The sequence below is a fragment of the Cibotium barometz genome, chromosome 32 (genome assembly GCF_041138505.1).
Source record: "Cibotium barometz isolate CiBa-2024 chromosome 32, ASM4113850v1, whole genome shotgun sequence".
Lineage (NCBI taxonomy): Eukaryota > Viridiplantae > Streptophyta > Polypodiopsida > Cyatheales > Cibotiaceae > Cibotium > Cibotium barometz.
Window position 1 is genome coordinate 30667852 of NC_141077.1, and position 20735 is coordinate 30688586.

Sequence of the window (20735 nt, forward strand, 5' to 3'; positions counted from 1 at the left end):
CAGTGCAATTTTATGGCCTAGTCCAAGAAGGATTCCGAACTCTTCGTTGAGTCACAGAAGATGGCACGCTTTCCGCATGACATACACAGACCGACTCATGATGGGACAGACGAGTCAAGAAAAACAAAGCCGGTGTTAGGCGCACACTCCTTGCATCTTTCTTGCAAAGCATTGGACAGCAAGCCCAAAAGCCACATGACAAGTTCCGTCTTGATGTCCAAATGCCTAGCTGCTGCTAGATGCAAGAGGATGGCACATAGAACACATCAAAGGCCCAAAGCTTAGCAGACCAGACCACTATGCCCACACACTCCTCAGGGACAATGGACCATTTGCGATCTTGTAGTGATTTTGAAACCCCCTCACATCCATCACCAAACCAGGTCTTGAGATGGCTACGTAACCCTATGAGGCTATGACATATCATGCCTTCATTGTCCATTGGTGTTTTGCCTTTACCTCAGTTAAAATAGATACACACATGACACATGATTCTCTCTTCTGATTGGATACACGCATTTACCCCTACCTTGCACACATTGGTGGTTTCAAGGATTTATCCCTTCTTTTGGCTACTCTAACTTACGTAATTGCCAATGTTAGGTTTTCTTTTTCATGTCACTGTGCGTGATGCATGTAGAATGATGCACCAGCACTGTCTCATAGAACTTTTTGTTAGACATTAACAAACTTTTCTTTTGTTTTGTTTTTCTAATATGCACGAATGCAACCAGACATGCAAATCCACACACAAATGCACATGATCCACCATACATCAGTAATAATTTTGAAGAACCAGAAACTTCATGGTGCATTGCCGTAAAAGACCTGTGATAGGCAGCCGATACTTTGCCCACAATGAATAGACAGCATCAGCAATTTTAGCAATCTACAAAATTCAAAGAAACTCATCATGAATAACCTTCCATTCTCTCTCTCTCTCTCTCTCTCTCTCTCTCTCTCTCTCTCTCTCCTAATGACTACAAAACAATCATGATTGGCCGCCAAACTCTATGGATTGGTGCTAGAGGTGGAGCTCAGTTCATTTGCATATAGACAGGGATGCAGAGCCTCAGGACATGCAGGCTCTCGGAGGAGAAGCTCTACCCTTGACCACATCTTCACCCTCCGTACCATCATGGAGGAGGGTAGAGCACGACCTCAGAGGATTCGCTGCTGCTTTGTGGATGTTGGCAAAGCTTTTGATATTGTGCCCTGAGCCCACCTCCTGCACTCTCTACAGGAGATGGGAGTTTCATCCGACATGGCTTGGAGGATCATCGCCCTCTATGAGTCCGTTATCGATTGAGTGAGATCCCAAGGAGAGATGTCGCAGGAGATTTCCAGCACTATTGGGATGAAACAGGGCTTCCCTCCATCACCCACTCTTTTTGGTCTCTACATTGATGAGATCTCGAGCTTCATTGACAGATTTGGCCAGGCTGGTTCCACACTAGCAGGCATATTCATACCCCTACTACTCTATGCAGATGACATCAGCCAAGGGACTTCAAAGACATTTGGATGCCTTACATGATCTTTGCACTCAGCGGAGCCTCACTGTTAACCTTGGTAAAACCAAGGTAATGGTCTTCAATACCTCCTGTCCCTTCACATCTAGATTGAGCTTCACATGTAGAGGGGATCTTGTGAAGATTGTCTCATTCTATGTTTACCTTGGTGTATTGAAAATGGCGAGCCATTGGAACTTGCACACCAAGAGACTATGGAGGATGAAAGCTCTTCATGGTGTGTGCAGAGAGAGAGAGAGAGAGAGAGAGAGAGAGAGAGAGAGAAAGGAGAGAGAAATAGAGAGAGCGCAAGGCTCTAAGAGAGTATTTGCATGACTCAATGATGTTTGATTAGTTGATACATAATCACCAAGTACAATGCCTTTTGTAGGTTTACAACCAATCAATAGTCGACAACTCTCCACGTTGATGGGCGGCGGCCACGGCAGCGAACAAGAGTTTGACTAGCTTTGATACCATTTATTTAAAATGGTGACCCATGGGAACTTGCACACCAAGACGAAGAAGAAGAAGAAGAAGATATATTAACGTCTTGCAAAAGGCCCAACCGGTCTATGAGACAAAAGGTATACAATGTGTCCATGGAATCTCATCATGGTGGAAAAATGGGCAACATAACAAAAAGAACTAACACTAATACCTAGGTAATTATAGATATGTATGGATCATCATCGTCATCCTCATCATGGAGAATCACCATCTTCATCATCATGGATACAAAGTGGGTGTAGAGGATGAAAGCTCTTCATGGTGTGTGTGTAGAGAGAGAGAGAGAGAGAGAGAGAGAGAGAGAGAGAGAGACTCTTAGAGAGAGTATTTGTACGACTAAATGATATTTGATTAGTTGATACATAATTACCAAATGATATTTGATTAGTTGATACATAATTACCAAACAAGTACAATGCCTTTTTGTAGGTTTACAACCTTATCTTTTGACCCAAACAAATCAAACTCACAAACACACATGACACATGTCATACTTATCTTATCCAAATATAAGGGGGTGTTCACACCTAAGTAGGTGTTCACACACACATACATACGAATAAGTTTACACACACACAACCCTTTTGGGGTTGTTCACACACAGACACAAATAGGATAGAAACACATATCAAGACTCCGAATAGCCAACAACTCTTAGTGGCCCATGTTAACCCTTGCTAGAGACCTCTCTGGCGTTGATGCCGCCCACCGTATTATTTTCACTGTCTTTGGGGCCACAAGCGTCGGAATGGCCGGAATTTGCAAGAAAACCATGTATTGTACATTTTACATGTGTGCTCCTCGCCGCTTGTCTATTACGGACGCACCACGGGATCCTAGGTTGAGAGTGCTAGCTTTAGAATAGGTGTTTACACTAGCTAGAGTGGCCAAATGAGTCCGAGGATCAAACTTTTAACTTTGGCCGCCCAAGTGTGTAAACCCTCGAGGTCACCTACAAAACCTATAATGTAACTCTCATGTGTCATGACCCTGTGAAAATGGAACAGCACAAGTGTGGGCATGGTGGTTGCTGAGCAAAAAAAAATATTAAATGATTCACATTTGGGGTGCCCGGACAGACATAATGATGTGTGGACATCTCTAGGTGTGAAGGGGGGAACAAGAACATTAATGTTTTAATGTTTTATTCATGGGTTGCCCCTAGGCCTTAGTGGCCCCTAGGGAACTTTAATGTTTATTAAAGTTGGGGCTCTAGGACAATTTTGGAGAGAGGCCACTCCACTTTTGGAGTTACACGCCTCTCTCATCTCTCTCTCTCTAGCTTTTTGGGGAGTCGTGCAAGTTCATGCATGGATGCAAAGAGAAGAAGACTGTCGACTGTTTGGCTGCTGTGTGTGTGAGAAGAGCAAGTTGATTAGACAGGCCGTACAACTCTGTGAAGACTGCCCGTACAGATCTGTACGACAGCACGTACAGTGTACGACTGCTGCAGGTACAGCCGGTTGTTGCAAGTACAGGCGGCGCTGGTTCAGGCGACTGCTGCTCTGGGTTGGCTGGTGCAGGTGAAGCCGTCAGGGAACCGTACAGCAGGTACAGGCGGCTGTACGACTGCTGACACAGGCGGCTGGTTGCAGGTACAGAACTGTACCAACTGGTACAGTCGGGTACAGCAGGCGAACAGGCAGACTCAGGCGTGCGCAACACAGTCCGTACAGTTCTGTACGGACAGATTCAGTCAAGTGTTGTAGACCTGTACGGACAGGTGCAGAGTGTCAAGGACTGTACTGTCCAGCAGGTACAGGTGGCAGCAGCTGCAGGCGTAGAGACTATACAGACAGTTACAGGCAGTGCTGTATCAGAGCTTATTTGGTGTATCAGACAGGTGGTTGCAAGAAGGCAAGTACAGATTGGTACGATTGGCTTCACGAGTGCAGAACCACGAGCTGATTTGGTAAGCTCTGAACTTGTCCATCTATCTTTCTTTCCATTGGCTTATGTCTGCTCTACAGAGTTGTGCTATCTGGCCCCTTGTGAGAGGAGGGGTATGGCAGATTGAAAGGGTGGAAACAGAGATTGGACAGTGAATGTATGTTTGTGCTGAGTTGTGGAACCATGTACATGGGATATGCCAGATGTGTGCTCAAGGCTGCCCTGCTGAATAGTCTTGGCTGATCAGAGGGGAACACAGAGTGTTGCTTTTGTGGGACACAGATCTGTGTGTGTGAATCCTCTGTGCTAAGAGGTATTGTGGGCTGCCAGATTGGACATACAGGTGTATTCTCCTGGCTGGTTTTGTTGTACTCAGCTTTACATCTTCTTTGAAATTAAATAAAGAAATACCGCAAGGGGCACCAAGCTTTGGGGCCAACAGGTGTCGTTTTCATTTCAGATTTGGGAACCTCTAGCTCTAATCAAATTTGTTTTTATATCTAGACTACAAGTGGAAGGGTGACTGCTAGTCTACCGCACTTTGGTTTTTACCAGAGGCCGGTTTCAAGGTTCCGTTGCCGGGACCCATCATCAACTTTCTTAAGGGGGTGAGCTGTTGGTTGACTCGAGGAAAGTCATCGCTGAAAAATTCAGCAACATGTCTGATACAGAAGACGAATATTTTTATCATGAAGAGGAAGAGCAAGAGACGTCTCCTGAGAGAAATGAATCTGAGGACATTCTTGCAGGAGAACAGGCTGCAGATGATGAGCAATATGAGGATGTAACACAGCCAGAAGATGTGCCTAGTAAAGAGGAAGATGATGCTCAGTTTAAAAATCGTTTGGCCGGTGTTATGGATGTGTTTATGCAGCTCACACAAAGTGAGAAGTTTGTTGAATTTATGACATCCCATACTGAGCCCGAAAAGAAGAAAGAAGAAAGTGCGCTCTAAGAACCTTCCTCAGGGTCATAGTCATAGCAGCTATAAAATGCGTATTTTATAAAAAATACTCGATGGGACGTTTTTTGGATAAAAAACGTCCTTTTGAAAAAAAAACGTGAGGTTTTTTTTTTATTAAAAAATTTGCCAGGCTAACGTTTCCCGAACCTGCACGCCCAAGTTCCAACCTCACACGTTCGCTTCCTCGCTGTGCTGGTCGCCCCCCTTTCTCCGGTACGGTACTCTCTCTCTCTCTCTCTCTCTCTCTCTCTCTCATCTCCGCTCCTCTCGTTCGCCCCTGCTCGCCGCTCCCCCTCTCTCCCTTCGTTCGCCGTTCGCTTCCTCGCTGTGCTGGCCGCTGGTACGGTACTCTCTCTCTCTCTCTCTCTCTCTCTCTCTCTCTCTCTCTCTCTCTCATCTCCGCTCCGTTCGCCCCTGCTCGCTGCTCCCCCTCTCTCCCTTCGTTCGCCGTTCGCTTCCTCGCTGTGCTAGCCGCTGGTACGGTACTCTCTCATCTCTGGTCGTTCGCCTCGCTTTCCCCACCCACTCTTGCTCAGGCCCCCAAGGCAGCAACATAACTCTCTCTCTCTCTCTCTCTCTCTCTCTCTCTCTCTCTCTCTCTCTCTCTCTCTCTCTCTCTCTCTCTCTCTCTCTCTCTCTCGTCTCAATGCATATTACATACTATCTACACACACACTCACACACGCATACTTATTACTACCTACAGGCTACGCAGGCGGCGGCACTCGTGTGAGACGCAACATGGGGAGAAAGAAATTAGCGGTATGGGATGAAGTGATCGAGAACAAGGCCGACAAAAATTGGCGGTGCAAGCATTGCAACATTGTCTACACCGGCAGTGCACCGCGTGTTAGAGCTCACCTTCTCCACATTACTGGCCAGGGAGTTGATGTGTGTCCTAGCAACATTCCCGACGATGTCATTCAAAAATTGGGTGAAGATCCAAGTGTTGTTCGTGCCAGAAAGAGAGCCCGAGTTGACGTTCAAGGTACGGCACCTTCCATCATAGATTCCTCCCAGACTTCACCACAACAGGATGTTCCCGCATCATCAGTTGCCGGTTCTTCTCGAGCTCTAGCCTCTTTTCATCCACATAGCGGTGGTGCACATCCATCTTTCACCACAAGCCCTCCACCTCCAAATGTGCCAAAGAAGTCTCTTCAACAAAGTTGGGCCAAAATCAAGCATGAGAATGCAAGACGAAGAGTTCAGCAATACTTCTTCGAGTGCAATGTGCCCTTTGACCATGCTCGCAAGCCGGCTTTTCTACACATGCTTAGTGCGGTGGGCCCACATTCAAGCCTCCATCATATGAGATTCTTCGCACCAAATAATTGAAGGCAGAGGTCATGGACCTTGAGAAGGAGCTAGCACCAATACATGCGGCATGGGCAAGGTATGGGTGTACTATTATGTGTGACGGGTGGTCGGACACCAAACGCCGCCCTCTCTTAAATATCCTTGTCTCTTGTTGTCTCGGCACCATGTTCTTGACTCTCATAGTGGCTCCGGGGAGGCACATACAGCTGAATTTATCTATGGGCATCTAAAGGCAGCAATAGAACAAGTGGGAAGCGAGAATGTGGTTGCGGTAGTCACAGATAATGCATCCAATTGCAAGGCTGTCGGCGCACTAGTGGAGAGAGACTATCCACAAATCAGTTGGGTTCCTTGTGCTTCGCATTCGATTGATCTTCTAATTGAAGATGTGGGAGCCATACCATGGGTGGCGGATGTGGTGAAGAAGGCTGAGTTTAAACTATGTGACAAGAAAGCAACGAGCTCTTGGTATCTATCGGGCAAATTGTGAGACGGAGCTCGCAAAGCCTTCAAGTACCCGCTTTGCCTACCTCTTCATTGTCCTCCAAAAATTGGTAAAATGTCGACGTGGTTTGCGGCGTATGATTACGGATGACAGATGGATTTCATGGGATGGTAGCCGCACCGAAAAGGGCAAAAGATTTGAGGATCTCATCTATGAGGCAGTCTTTTGGCATGATGCGGAGTGCATTGTAGCATTCATGGAGCCATTGATCGCAGCACTACGCCTTAGCGACTCGGAGGGATGCACCATGGGCCTCATCTACGAGTTCATGGAGAAGGTGGGCGCGGCCTTCAATGCAAGCAACCTCTTTGATGATGATAGGTATGCTACTTGTAAGTTGTAGGATGTAAGTCGTTCTTTGCTTTTGACTCTTGAGTCTTTTTTCTTATAATGTATTCTAGATTCTAATTTATTGTCTTTTGTTCTAAACTTCTATGTCAAAAGGATGGATGAAATCAAGGAGATATGGCAAACACGATGGGATTGGTTTCATCGTCCAATTCATGCTGTTAGCCACATCTTGCATCCACTTTGGAGACAAGATCCTCAGAGACATGATCGCGAGCTAAATGTGGGATGGAGAGAGTACACCACCAAAGTGGAGAGAGACCCAATAACACAAGATCTTCTCGAGACCCAGCTTCTTCGGTTTCGCGACATGCATGATGTTGATTTTGGCTCACCACGAGCTAGTCTTCGAGATGCCTAGCTTAAACCTGTCAGTTGGTGGGAGAAGTATGGTGGTGACTGTGCCGAGCTACAACGCATTGCTATGAGGGTTCTCTCACAAGATTGCTCCTCCGGCGCTTGTGAGAGAAATTGGAGCTTGTTTGCGGCCATACACACAAAGAAAAGAAATTGCTTGTTGTTTGCACAATTAAAGCGTCTTGTCTTTGTCAATTCCAATCTGAAGCTTCTTCGAAAGAGGGAAAAAATGAAAGCAATGAGCATATTTTATTTTGGGAGAATTGAGAAAAGAATGTGAAAATATTCATAGGAATGCATCGAGAAAACATGAATAAAATTTTAATCAAAAAGAGGAATCACGAATATATTTAACTTCTCGAAATTGAAGTATACGTCTAGATTCTTGAAAAATAGAATCTTGGATACATTCTGAACGGGAAAAGGATTTCCCAGAAAAAGACGAAAAACATGCGTAGTTGGATGAACGTAAATAATTGTGACTGACTTATTCCTAGATTTCCTAGGAAAGGAATCTGGAATCCTTGAAAGGATCGAGGATCCAAAAGTGAATGGGAATTTAGACTTAATTAAATTCAGTTGAGAAAAAGTTGTCTTTAACTGAGCCAAGTAATTGGCCGAGACTTAGAAAGTTCTGTCAGTATGAAAAGTAGAGTAACTGTACTCTTAACTTGGTTGATGTGAAACAAAGATTCTGATAACTAGATCAAGGAAAGTTAATAATCAAAACTGATTGCCTCAAAGCGAAAAGAGACCACCTTGTTTGTATAAATTGGATTGAGGTGAGGAAATAATGTAGGGTGATGTGTAGCGATGTGTGGAATGATGTAGGTGATGTGTGGAATGATATGGAGTGATGTGTGGAAGGATGTGGAATGTATGGATTGATGTGGAGTGATGTGGATTAATGTGGATTAATGTGGAGTGATGTGGATTGATGTGTGGGATGATGTAAATTGATGTGAAATGATCTGATGTGAATTAATGTGGAAAAGTGAGAAATAATAAGAAATGATATGGAATCATGAGAAATGATGTGGAATGATGAGAAACAATGAGGAATGATGTGAAATGATAAGGAATGATGAAAATTTTGCTTGGAAACTGTATTTGTATGTAAAACCTGTTTTTTAAAGATTGTTTTACGTCAAGAATGCTAGGAGAAGCATTTTGGCTATCTTATGGAATGAGGTCGTGGAGACCTGAGTGGAAAATTTTGCAACAACTGACGGAGAGTCAAAGAAGGACGTCTCACGTGGCAAGATCGGCCGAGGTCTTGACCAGCCTAGGTTCAGTTAAAATGGTGAGCTTCTGGTACGGTGCATGAGAGACCAAGAAAGCGGCCTATAAGTGAAGCGCTAGGTCACCTGCGAAGGAGCCTAGAGGGTGCTGACCATACGGTGCTCGGGCTCTGGGTCGCCCACGATACCCACGCGTGAGTCGAGGAAGAAAATGAGTTGGAGTTGTTTTCTGAAAACAGGCATGGATCTGGATGATTGGCCTTGCTGGTCTTTAACGGATAAGTTCATGGCTCTTTTAAATGGATCTTGTTGATTGATCTAGCTGATCTTCAAACGGAGAGTCCATATGGATTTTATGAGATTATACTCCTAGGTACTATGGGCTAGGAACTATTGAAAATACCCCTGAGTGAAGTACTAGGTGAGCCTAGAGAGACTGACCAAGTAGTGAGCGTTCTGGTTGCCTATAATGCCATAGGTACGTCGAGGAAGGAATGACTGGAAATTGGATTTTATGGTTGGAAAGTGAAAAAGTTGGAAATCAGACCTGGAAATGGAATACTGAGGATTATGATGGAAACACTGTGGTTTTATTGCAATGCTGTTTTGGAAATAGTTGAGTCTAAGAAAAGGCAATTTCATATCGGGTGCATAAGTGGTGTGTCTATTTAAATTTTGCATGAGTGTCGGCTAGGGGCTTGGGAACTCTTTTCCCTGGTACCCGGGACAAAACATAACCAAATTTTTATAATGGATCCTATCAATACAGTGGTAAGGCGGTTGGCACCCATAGGATTGGATGGGGTTAGGTTGGATCGATGGATTCCTATAATAAAATTCAATTATGTTCAAGTTACGATAGTTGAAGTAAGTCACATGATAATTCTTGTTCTATGAAAAAGAATCAACGGCTATGCCTCTTTTGATAGGGAAAAAAAGCGTTGGCCTCTATGAACCAAGTGCAAGTTCCTCCTTTGATTCGGCCATGTGACCCACGGGTTCAATCAGAATACAAAGGATAGTTAAGACTCTTAACTACGTTAGAAGATTTTCCGGGAGAAATCGCCTATGCTTTTTGGGCGAGGGAAGTTTTTCCGGGTTCGGTTTTGGAAGAGCCGCCGGATTAGTCTCTTGTCCAGACATTCGTGGGGAGGCCCCGAGTGGGAAGCTCTGCCCTGCGCGCAAGGTTGCTGCACTCCAGAGTTCGATGCGCAGAGAGAGCAGGGATCTCACACTTCTCTAGATAGTAAACTATCTTTTAACTTTTAAATTTTGATTGATTGCTTATAGTATGTAAGCCATGGCAAAGAGCTGCACAACAAGAAAACCAAATTTTTTTTTTAAGTCGTGCGCACTCTCCTAGCCCCACTCCCCCACCCCCCCCCCCCGGGTTCACTGGCGACACCTACATTTTCCCCCCAGCCCTTTGTGCACCCACGATCCCTCCTCCCCCCCCCCCCTTCTCGCAATGCTTCAACCGCCTCCCCCCCAGCTCATTCCCCCTCCTTCGTTTTGTTTTTGCTACCCACCCCCCCCCCCTGTGGTGCCTCCCTTCACTGCCCCCCTATCCTCCGTTCTACTGCCCGCCCCCCCGTCTTCCTTTTTGCTGCTTCGCCCGTTCCTTCTCCTTGCTGCACTGTGTCCCTCTTTTTCTTTTTTTCTTTTCTTTTCTCTCTCTCTCTCTCTCTCTCTCTCTCTCTCTCTCTCTCTCTCTCTCTCTCTCTCTCTCTCTCTCTCTCTCTCTCTCTCTCTCTCTCTCTCTCTCTCTCTCTCTCTCTAGCCGCCGCTTCGCTTCGCCTGACCCTTCCGCCTCCTGTGTAGCCGCCGCTCCCTTCCTGCTCACTGCCCACCGTGCGACTGCTGAACGATTGCTGTGCGCCCCCTAGCTGATCGACTCCACCCTCCGCCAACTCCCCCTCTCTCTTCGCTTCTCTTTGTTCGCCCGCTTCTCTCTGTTCGCTTCTCTCACTCGGCCCCCACGTGCTCTTCGCTTCTCTCTGCTCGCCCCAAAAAAGGACTTGGCCATCTCTCTGTCTCTCCTCGCAGCCCCCTCCCGCCACTCTCTCTCTCTCTCTCTCTCTCTCTCCCCCCCCCCGCCTGCTTCCCTCTCCCGCCTGCTGCCTATCTTTCTCTCTCTTCGCAACAGCCCCCTCTGGCCTCTCTCCTTGTGGGAAGCGCTGCAGACACACACAGAGCTCTTCCTATGGCCAAGGGTTAATTAATTTTTAACCCGAAACCAGCCTTTTTCAGCCCAAGACAAGATGGAGAGGATCGACATTGAAGACCTGATCAAGGCAGCCATCCAACAACACAAGAAAGAGATGGACAATGCAATTAATATGGTCAACCAGAGCCTTCTTGACAAAGTCAAGAAGCTTGAAGCGCGGATAGCAGCCCAAGATGCAGAGATCGCAAATCTCAAGAAGGAGATAGAAGAAGCACGTGCTCAACATAAGCTGCAGGAAGGTGAAATTCAGCCTGTCATGATGGAGAAGCTGAACACCATCAAGGCCCAAGTGAGAACACTTCAAGAGGGAGAAGAAAAGAAGGCCCGGGAGACCTCGTGGGTGGAGGTGCTCACGAAGACGCAAAAGCAAAGCAAAAAGTCAAACTGAGTTGACCATGAGCCAGGAACATCACTGGCAAGAGGGGATTGAGTAGGACCGAAAAGCAAAAGTTGGGAGAAATTGGGGGACTTGTGTAACTGTTTGGCCTTCCTAGCACTTTATCATATGATGGAACCCTTGCTAGGACACTGCACTGGTGGAAGAAGGCATGGGGACAGGGACCATAAGGTTTGCACATGGAAAAGCACCAATTTTGGTCAAAAAGCATAGAAAAGCAAAAAGTCAAACTGAGTTGACCATGAGCCAGGAACATCACTGGCAAGAGGGGATTGAGTAGGACCGAAAAGCAAAAGTTGCTTTTTCAAAAAGCAACTCTAGGGCCAAAAAGTAAGGCCCTAAAGCTGGAAAAGCCAAGCACAAAAGCACTTGGGAAAAGTCTAAAGCTGGAAAAGCCAAGCACAAAAGCACTTGGGAAAAGTTAGCCTTATTTGAATAATATTTTATTGTGAAAAGTGAAAAAGAGAAAACAAACCAAAAAGTAAAACAAAAGCACGGCTAGCTTTTGGGCACAAAGCAGGACCCTCACAGGTATAAAACAAGCATGGGCCTCTCTCCCCCATCATAATTGAAGCGTGGAATTCTTCGTCGCCTTCCTGCTTCTGTTCCATAGCACTGCTGATGTCACCTTGTGCCACGTCATCAATCGGCCATACACTGTACGGCGCTGCTGTTCTGCGTCGATTGGCTACTGTTGTGCTGCCACGTGGATCTGTTCTGATTCGCACACATTTGTACGGCAAAAAACAGTTGTACGACCTATTTGGGTTGTTTCTACTCTGGATTGGGCGTCTACTTTGCTGTTGATCATCATAAACTTCATCATCTACACTTATCACTTGTGTACCTCATTTACAAGCTTGGGGTACGTTGGATTTCGTGCAGGAAGATCAAACTTGTGGAGAATTTGTGCTTTTGCTCAAGTTTTGGACAAATTCCCCCTTTGAATTTGGTATTGGCCCGGTGAGACAATAGCATATTTGTTTGCTTTTGTATTCATTGATGTATTGATCTTGGCTTGCGGGCCCTTGGATTGTTCTTGAATAAATTCCTAAAAGGGGGCGGGGCCTGTTCCTGCTTAGTGTGCCCTGTGCAAAGTTCTCTAAAACCCTACACTCTCCCTCTCTCTAGCTTCTCTCTCTATTTTTTCTCTCTCTTGGATACATGGTGGAATCTGCCATAGCACACCCCGCTGGTATTAGAGCAAAATTTCTCTCGAGAAATCTTTCTTGGGGTGACAGAGCCATGTCGAGAGTAGAGGGAAACCAAGAGCCTAATGAAGGGAAAAATTATGAGGCCGATCCGGGACTTCAGGATGGGAACAACTATGATGGCAACCACGGTCATCGATCCATTACTCATCAGACCAAGGCCATGTCATCAGAAGAGTACAATGATTTTCAGCAATTCAGGCATTTGCTCAGGGATGAAGAATTCCTTGCTTGGAGAGCCAAAAGGGGAAAGGACAAAAGAAGGGCTCAAATGTTTTAAGACTTCATCAAGGATAGAGCCACCGAAGCCGAAGGAGTTGAAGTTGCCAAAGCCTATCTTCGTGCCAAAGGAATCACCGTGCAGAAGGATCTAGAGCCACCAGGTTTGTTCCCCGCAGAGGACACATGGAGGCTATTCCTAGGCTTGCTCTCTCGGATGCAACCTCTTCGGGAGACGAGCAAGAGAAAGGAAGGCAAAGGAGCCTACAACAACCGGCAAAGTGGACTTCAAGCCAAGAGAGAAGAGTGTCAAGTTCGATGCTTTCTATGGTAAGCGGGATACACAAGAAGCTTTATTTTTATTAAGCAATTCGATGCCACTTTTGGAGGAGAGGACTTCTCCGAAAAGTCCAAGCTTCACATGGTTCACATGCACTTGAAGGATGCCGCCTTGAATTGGTGGCTAAAGGTGGTACAAGAAGGAACCGAGCCGAAGACATGGACCAACTTCAAGGTTATGTTCAACAAAAAGTTTCTAGCCGCAGCTTTTGAAGTGGATGTGAAAAAAGAGTGGGATGAGGTAAAGCAAAAAGTCGGTGAGAATGTGACAGCTTATCTTAACAACTTTTCAGCTGTTTCATTGAAGTTTACTGCTTATAATCCTATTCCACCACCCACTGATGGAAATATGTAAGTTTGTGAATGGACTTCAACCTAAGCTTATGCAAGTAGTGTATATGATTGGTCCAAAATCTTTGGAGGAAGCCCAAGACAAAGCTTTGCAAGCCGAGGCTTTGCACATGCCTTGGATGGTGGGTAAGACGAAAAGTGACAACCGAGATCCACCTCAAAAGAAGAAGTTTAAAGTTGGATCCCAATCGAGGACCGAGCCTCGAGAGAAGGATAGGAGTGGGAACAAACCTCCACTCTTTTGAAGGAAGGAAGTCCCACAAGTAACTTGAGGAATATGTCAAGGAAGGGAAGTGTTTTGAATGTGGAAAGAAAGGACACATGGCCGTAAAATGTCCCGACAGGCCAAAGCACGAAGCCAAGCCACCTCAAACCAACGCATTACCAAAGGAACTTCAACATCACGATGATACACCGCCAGAAAGAAGGCAACTTTTTAAGGCTTGGGGCAAAGTGGCTAACCAACCGGTGCTTATTCATTTTAACAGCGGTGCTACTCATCACTATATCCATCCCTGAGTAGTGGAAGCTTTGAACCTCCGTCCAGAGAGGTTTGGAGCTCCTATTTCTGCAGGTGCCGCTTTCGAGGCAATGTCAGTGGAAGTGACTCCTACCTTGGGGAAGCTTCATTTACAAATTGGGGATTATGCGGATCATGAGAATTTTGTTGTTAGTAAAGTTGGACATTGTGATGTAATTTAAGGTATGCCTTGGCATAAGAAGATTGATCCAACCATTGATTGGGTTGGAAACAAGATTAGATTTCCTTCTTAGGGCAAAAATGTAACTTTTGATAGGGAAATACATTCCTCTCATTAGTCATATTCAGGTTCCTAAAGCAATAAAGAAATCTATTTTCTCATACTTGATTTATGATAGGGATCCTAAGGAATCCAAGAGTGAGGAATCACTCCCAACTCTCGATCATGAAAGAAAAGATTTCCTAAAGAAGTATGAAAATTGTTTTTCTGATTCTCTACCAGGAGAGTTACCTCCAGAGAGACCAGAAGATCATCGGATTGACATCATGCCAAGAAGTTCACCTCCCAACCGACCTCCTTACTGTGTGAGTCAAGCAGAACAGGAGGAGATTATGAAGCAAGTGAATGAGTTATTGAAGAAGGGATTGATTAGACCTAGTTCATCACCCTTTTGTTCTCCAGTTTTATTGGCTCAAAAAAAGGATGGTTCTTGGCGTATGTGCATTGATTACAGGGTTCTTAACAAGATCGCTGTGAAGAGTAGATTTCCTATTTCTAGGATTGATGACATCCTAGACAGATTGGATGGAGCCACCATTTTTAGCCGGATTGACTTGAAGAGTGGCTACCATCGAGTTAGGATTGTTCCGGGGCACATTCACAAGACCGCATTTAGGACAACATTTGGACTTTATGAGTATTTGGTGATGCCTTTCAGTCTTACCAATGCCTTGGCTACCTTCAACGAATGATGAAAAGAATCTTATGACCACATAGGAATTTTGTTGCTACTTTATTTGATGATATTATGCATTCTAAAAATGAGAAAGAGCATTGAAAGCACTTGGATATTGTGTTTCAGGAAGAGCATCAAAAGCACTTGGATATTGTATTTCAAGAACTGCACAAGCACAAGTTGCATGTGATGGCAAGAAGAGTGAGTTCTTTTTGTCAGAAATTCACTACCTGGGCCACATAGTGTCCAAGGAAGGAGTCAAGATGGATCCAGACAAGATCAAGGCTATTATGGAATGGCCAGAGTTGACTAGTGTGCATGCAGTTTGAAGTTTCCTTGGCTTATGCTCTTATTACAAGAAGGTCATCAAGTGGTCTGCAGTGGTCGCTAGTCCATTGCATGATTTGACAAAGAATCCTTTGGCCAACGCTGAAAAAGAATCCTTTGAAGCATTGAAATTTTATGCTAGCAAAGGACCGGTGTTGATTATTCCATATTTGTCAAAGCCTTTTGTGGTTGAATGTGATGCCTCAGGAGATTGTATTGGAGTAGTCTTGAACCAAGAGGGCCATGATGTGGCCCATGAAAGTCCAAGACTTCAAGGAGCCGAAAAGACCGCACCGACGTATGAGAAAGAGTTGATGGCTATCATTCATGCATTGAAGATTTGGAAGCATTATTTTATGGGTGTTCAGTTTGTTATCAAGACGGATCATCAAAGTCTTAGGTACTTCATGTCTCAACCGAAGATGTCAGAAAAGCATACCAGATGGCCTAATTACTTGGCCCAATTTCATTTCCAAATTATACATATTTATGGAAAAGACAACAAGGTAGCGGATGCATTATCTTGGAGACCCATGAGCCATGCAGTTTCTATGGCTTATCATATGGAATTTTCTTTGATGAAAGATCTTTATGCTATCAATGAGGATTTCAAGGATATTTGGAACAAATTACAGAATGGAGATTTAGTGACCTCCTATGTCATCAAGGAGGGTTTCCTTATGATGCAAACCCCGTTATGTGTGACAAAGGATTTGAAGCCAAAAGTGATGGAAGAAAGCCATGCTCCACCCTACATGGGAAATAGAGGCATCTTGACTACAACTCAAGCTTTGGAGAGCTACTTTTATTGGCCTAGCATGAGAAAGGACATTGAGCGAAATGTTCGAGAATGTTTGGTTTGTCAGAAGGTCAAGTTTGATCAACAAAAGCTAGCAAGACTATTGCAACCATTGCCGATTCCGAATGTTCCATGGGAGACTATTGCTATGGATTTTATCTTTGGATTATCAAAGTCAGGAAATGGGAATGATCGTATATGGACTATTATTCATAGATTCTGTAAGCAAGCCCACTTCATTACAGTGAAGAAGACCGTTCGCATAGAGCATATGGTGAGATTGTTTATTCAACAGATTTTCAAGCACCATGGATTGCCTAAGTCCATTGTGGGGGATAGAGATCCTCGGACTACCAGTTTGTTTTGGAGAGCTCTTTTCGACAATATGGGGACAAACTTGAATTTTTCTTCGGCTTATCATCCTTAAACCGATGGACAAAGTACCTCACTATGTTGGATATACTAAAGTGTTATGCTCTCAAAGCGAAGGATCAATGGGAGAAGTATTTGCCTTTGGTCAAGTATGCTTACAACAACACCATTCATTCATCTATAGGCAAAGCTCCTTTTGAGATTATCTATGGCAAACCATTGTTGTTGCCCGTGCTTCGAACCAAGAAAGAGATCTTCCATGCGGATGAGTTTGTTCGAGACTTGGATACAGCTTTTGCACAGGTTCGAAAGGCTATTGAGACATCTCAAGCCAATTAAAAGAAAGCTACGAATAAGCATAGAAGAAAGGTCTCATTTGAAGAAGGGAATTGGGTCTTGTTGAGATTCGAGAAAGCAAGACTTAGGAAGTCTAAAGCCAAGGAGCACAAGGACCCAAAGCTTGCTCCTAGGTATTATGGACCTTTCAGATTACAAAGAAGATAAACGATGTATGTTTATCGGTTGGGCCTTCCAAATCATTATAGAATACATAATGCCTTCCATGTGAGTTTGTTGAAACCATATACAAGACCACCCCCAGAGGAGCCCGTATTGGAGGATCCACCAGAGGTGGAAGAGCAAGAAGAGATTTTGCAACCAGAACAAATTGTGTTTCACACAAAAGTCAAAGAAATTCAAACATACATCAGTATGCAATGCACCTGTAAAGATCCTCTTGTTCATAGATTGTCCTGTCATGGTCGAGCATTTGGCTCCCCAAGGAAACCGCTCTTAAGCTATTTGGCTCCCCAAGGAAACCGCTTAGTCAATCATACCACTCATCTGGGCCATCTGGTCACTATGACAGCCCAAGTGTTCATCAATACAGTCATGTGGGCCATCTGGTCTCGTGGACCGCCCGACTGTCAAATTATCATTTGGCCATCTGGTCACACTGACCACCCGACTATCAAATCCAACACAGTCATCTAGGCCATCTGGTCACTATGACCGCTTGACTGTGTGAAATCCAAGGCATCTGGCACAAAGGCTGTCCAATGGGTCATCTGGCATCACTGCCACCCAAATACAAATCTTGCTCCTTGAGTCATCTGGTATGCAATCGAGCCAAACTAGAGCATGTCCAATTAACCATTACATAAGCAAAATAATGATCAATTACATTCCAATATAAATATACAATGAAGAGGGCTAAAGGTACAACCCCTCCCTCTTGAATCTATCTTGTTCTCAAGATGTCTGTCTGTACTTCAAATACATCTGGACCAACCACTTCCTCATAAGCTTGAAGTATCTCTAGATAGTCCTGGAAGTACTCCTCTGGCATCCATTTCGCATCCAATGGCAAAATACTCTTGAATTTCAAGAGGAACTTTGTGACCACTGTCTTTCCTCTTTTCATTGGAAGGGGCGGCTACAAGGCTTCAAGCATACTAATAAGGAAGGACTGGTTGCCATAGTGCAACACTGTTTTTGATGCGTGGACAATGCTTGGATTTATGACATGTAATAGTCCACTAGGCTCCAGACTACCTAGCCAGCACCTAGAATACCCAGTAGACCGGAATGATGCATACCTATTTGTAGACTACATTGTGTCTAATTTTTGCGATTTCTTTTGTCTAACACATGTGACAGGTCATGAAGAAAAACCATCAAAGACAAGCCATCGGTCAAAGATAAGGCATTGAGATGTTGCCAGATGAGCAGATGACATGACAAATATGGCATATGTCCAGATGCACAAGCTCACCAGATGGAGCTAGTACTTGGAACATATGGATACACTTGTACTCCATAGTTGAGGACAACTGCGATATAAGAGGGAGGGAATGTAACTATTTGACTATGCTTGTTGGTACACTTGTACTCCATAGTTGAGGACAACTGCGATATAAGAGGGAGGGAATGTAACTATTTGGCCTTCCTAGCACTTTATCATATGATGGAACCCTTGCCAGGACACTGGACTCGTGGAAGAAGGCATGAGGATAGGGACCATAAGGTTTGCATACGGAAAAGCACCAGTTTTGGTCAAAAAGCAAAGAAAAGCAAAAAGTCAAACTGAGTTTACCGCGAGCCAAGAGCATCATTGGCAAGAGGAGATTGAACAAGATTGAAAAGCAAAAGTTGCATTTTCAAAAAGCAACTCTAGGGCCAAAAAGTTGGAAAAGCAAAGCACAAAAGCGCTTGGGAAAAGTCTAAAGCTAGAAAAGCCAAGCACAAAAGCACTTGGGAAAAGTTGGCCTTATTTGAATAATTTTTTATTGTAAAAAAAGGAAAAACAAAGCAAAAAGTAAAACAAAAGCATGGCTAGCTTTTGGGCACAAAGCAGGACCCTCACAGGTATAAAACAAGCATGAACCTCCCCTCCCATCATAATTGAAGCATGGAATTCTTCATCGTCGCCCTATTGCTGTTCCAGAGCGTTGCTGACATCACCCCATGCCATGTCATCAACCGGCCATACACTGTACGGATCCGTACAGTTCATAGGGAATTGTACAACATTCATGGATTGTTCTTGAATAAATTCCTAAAAGTGGGCGGGGCCTATTATTGCTCAGTGTGTCCTCTACAAAGTTCTCTAAACCCTACACTCTCCCTCTCTCTATCTTCTTTCTCTAGTTTTTTTCTATCTCTTGGATAAGTGGTGGAATTTGTCATAGCACGCCCTGCTAGGTTTACAACTTGGAGAAAATTGGGGGGAATCTAGGGGATTGCAGGGACTTGGAGAAATTGAGAATTGAGGGAATTGGGCAATGACAACTTTTTTGGAACTAATAGTTCCGTCTTCTGTGACCTTGTCATTGCCATTACCTCCGGCTTCTCTTCTTCCACAGCTGTAGAAGCTGTACCGTGTTACACATGGTTGGCTGGTTGTTTTTTTGAAATCTTTGTAGCCAACTCTATTTTAGTCCTCGCAAGCAAGTTTGTATTCTAGGGAAGACCAAAACTGGTTCTGAGCTTGGTAGACTTTTACCTACATGACTTTCAATTAATAAACAATGTTCCTTACAACTTTCACCATGCTGTTTTTAGTGTTGTTTATATGATTGCCATAGACTACAAGAGATGGACCAGCTGCAGTTAGACTTGTTTTTCCACTGTTTTTGATCTTGAAGAAGTTTCCTCGCTTATGAGGGCTTCTTTCCTTGTACAGTGACGTAATAGAACATCGCTTTTTACAAAAAAAGAAAGAAGAATATGAGGTATATAGAAGCAAGAGTGCTTGTTTAAGAATTTGAGAACACTAAGATTTTACTTGGAGCAGTTGATGGCCTTTTTGGCACTTCTTATTTTGGAATACATCCGGATGGTTTTTCTTATGCATGTACTCATACATGTGGTTCAACAAGCGCATTATAATGTGGTCGATCTCTCAAGATTTTGAGAACTAGTTTGTAGACTGCATTTGTGGATCTTCTCTCTTTTATGACTAATGCAAGATTTTATTTTTTTTTATTTTTTATTTTTTTTTTTTGGGGGGGGGGGGGGGGGGGGGGAGGGGGGAGGGAGAGGATTTTCTGCAAACCAATTCAGTGCTTGGGAGGCCCTTCATCCCTCCCTCTTTCAGGAGCAGCCCCCTTGCGAAGAGGAGTATGTTCAGCAGTGTTTGTTGTACAACACTCTCACTTGCCTCCCCTCTGGTCACTACCTCAGAGCTCACTCACACATAGCATGGGGCCGCCTATGCTCAAGGCCGGCCCAGCACTTGGCTCCATTTCAAGTGGGCACTTGTCTTTGGGACTGTCCACATGCACAAAACATTTGGTGGCACATCCTTTGTCTATTCACTTTCTATCTATTTTCAAGGCAGCATAGTTGTTCATGTACAGTCGTACAATATCGTACGGTACGATATCGTACGGGAATTCACCGTACCGTATAAAATTTTGGAATACGATACGGTAAAGTACGGTTTTTTTTTAAAAAAACACTTGTAAATTTACGGATTATCAATTTGAAAGGATAGGGAGCTCAGAGGTTGTTACAGAGCTTGAGAGCAATGGGAGCTTGAGCTTGAGAGGCTAGAGCTATGAGAGCTTGAGCTTGAGAGCTTGAAACTTGTGATGGAGAGAAGGTTGGAGGAGAGCTTTTTAAAGGGAGGCCAAAGAGTCGAAGGAACCCACCCAAGGCCAAGGGCCAAGGCCCAACTATTGGAAGACAGTCTGTGAAGACACAAAGAGGTGAGGTACCTTCCTTAGTTAGGGCAACAAGAAGCAAAGGCCAACCCTCCGAATACAGAGCAGTGATCACAAGGATAGAGAGAACAGATCCTTGCATCCACACCAAAAGTCAACATCCATAGACCCTTGGCTGCTGGGCCTAAAAGGACACCAAAAGCAAGCAAGCCCCGTAACAGTCAAAAACAGCCATAAACAGCCT

At 44.5% G+C, this 20735-nt stretch overlaps 2 protein-coding genes and 1 pseudogene across 4 annotated transcripts in view; 2 read left to right on the forward strand and 1 right to left on the reverse strand.

Moving 5' to 3' along the window:
• LOC147620076 (Putative thiol-disulfide oxidoreductase DCC) overlaps window positions 1–20735 on the reverse strand; it is a 45646-nt gene that overhangs the window by 1709 nt on the left and 23202 nt on the right. For all 3 annotated transcript variants that reach the window (XM_086772244.1, XM_086772245.1, XM_086772242.1), the window contains one exon: window positions 829–889. In XM_086772244.1, the coding sequence (XP_086628370.1) occupies window positions 829–889 (61 nt within the window). The remainder of the gene's footprint in view (window positions 1–828; window positions 890–20735) is intronic.
• Window positions 6168–8039, forward strand: LOC147620077 (uncharacterized; annotated as a pseudogene).
• LOC147620078 (uncharacterized) lies at window positions 6692–7422 on the forward strand. Its single transcript, XM_086772693.1, has 2 exons — window positions 6692–7021; window positions 7145–7422. Exons 1-2 carry the CDS (start codon window positions 6777–6779, stop codon window positions 7407–7409), a joined length of 510 nt encoding a protein of 169 aa, XP_086628819.1. The 5' UTR covers window positions 6692–6776; the 3' UTR covers window positions 7410–7422.

Bases quoted from the DNA above. Each gene is read 5' to 3' on its own strand.
- LOC147620078 (XM_086772693.1), top strand. From the start codon at position 6,777: ATGATTACGGATGACAGATGGATTTCATGGGATGGTAGCCGCACCGAA. The intron at 7,022-7,144 runs GTATGCTACTTG...CTATGTCAAAAG, and splicing joins AACCTCTTTGATGATGATAG to GATGGATGAAATCAAGGAGA.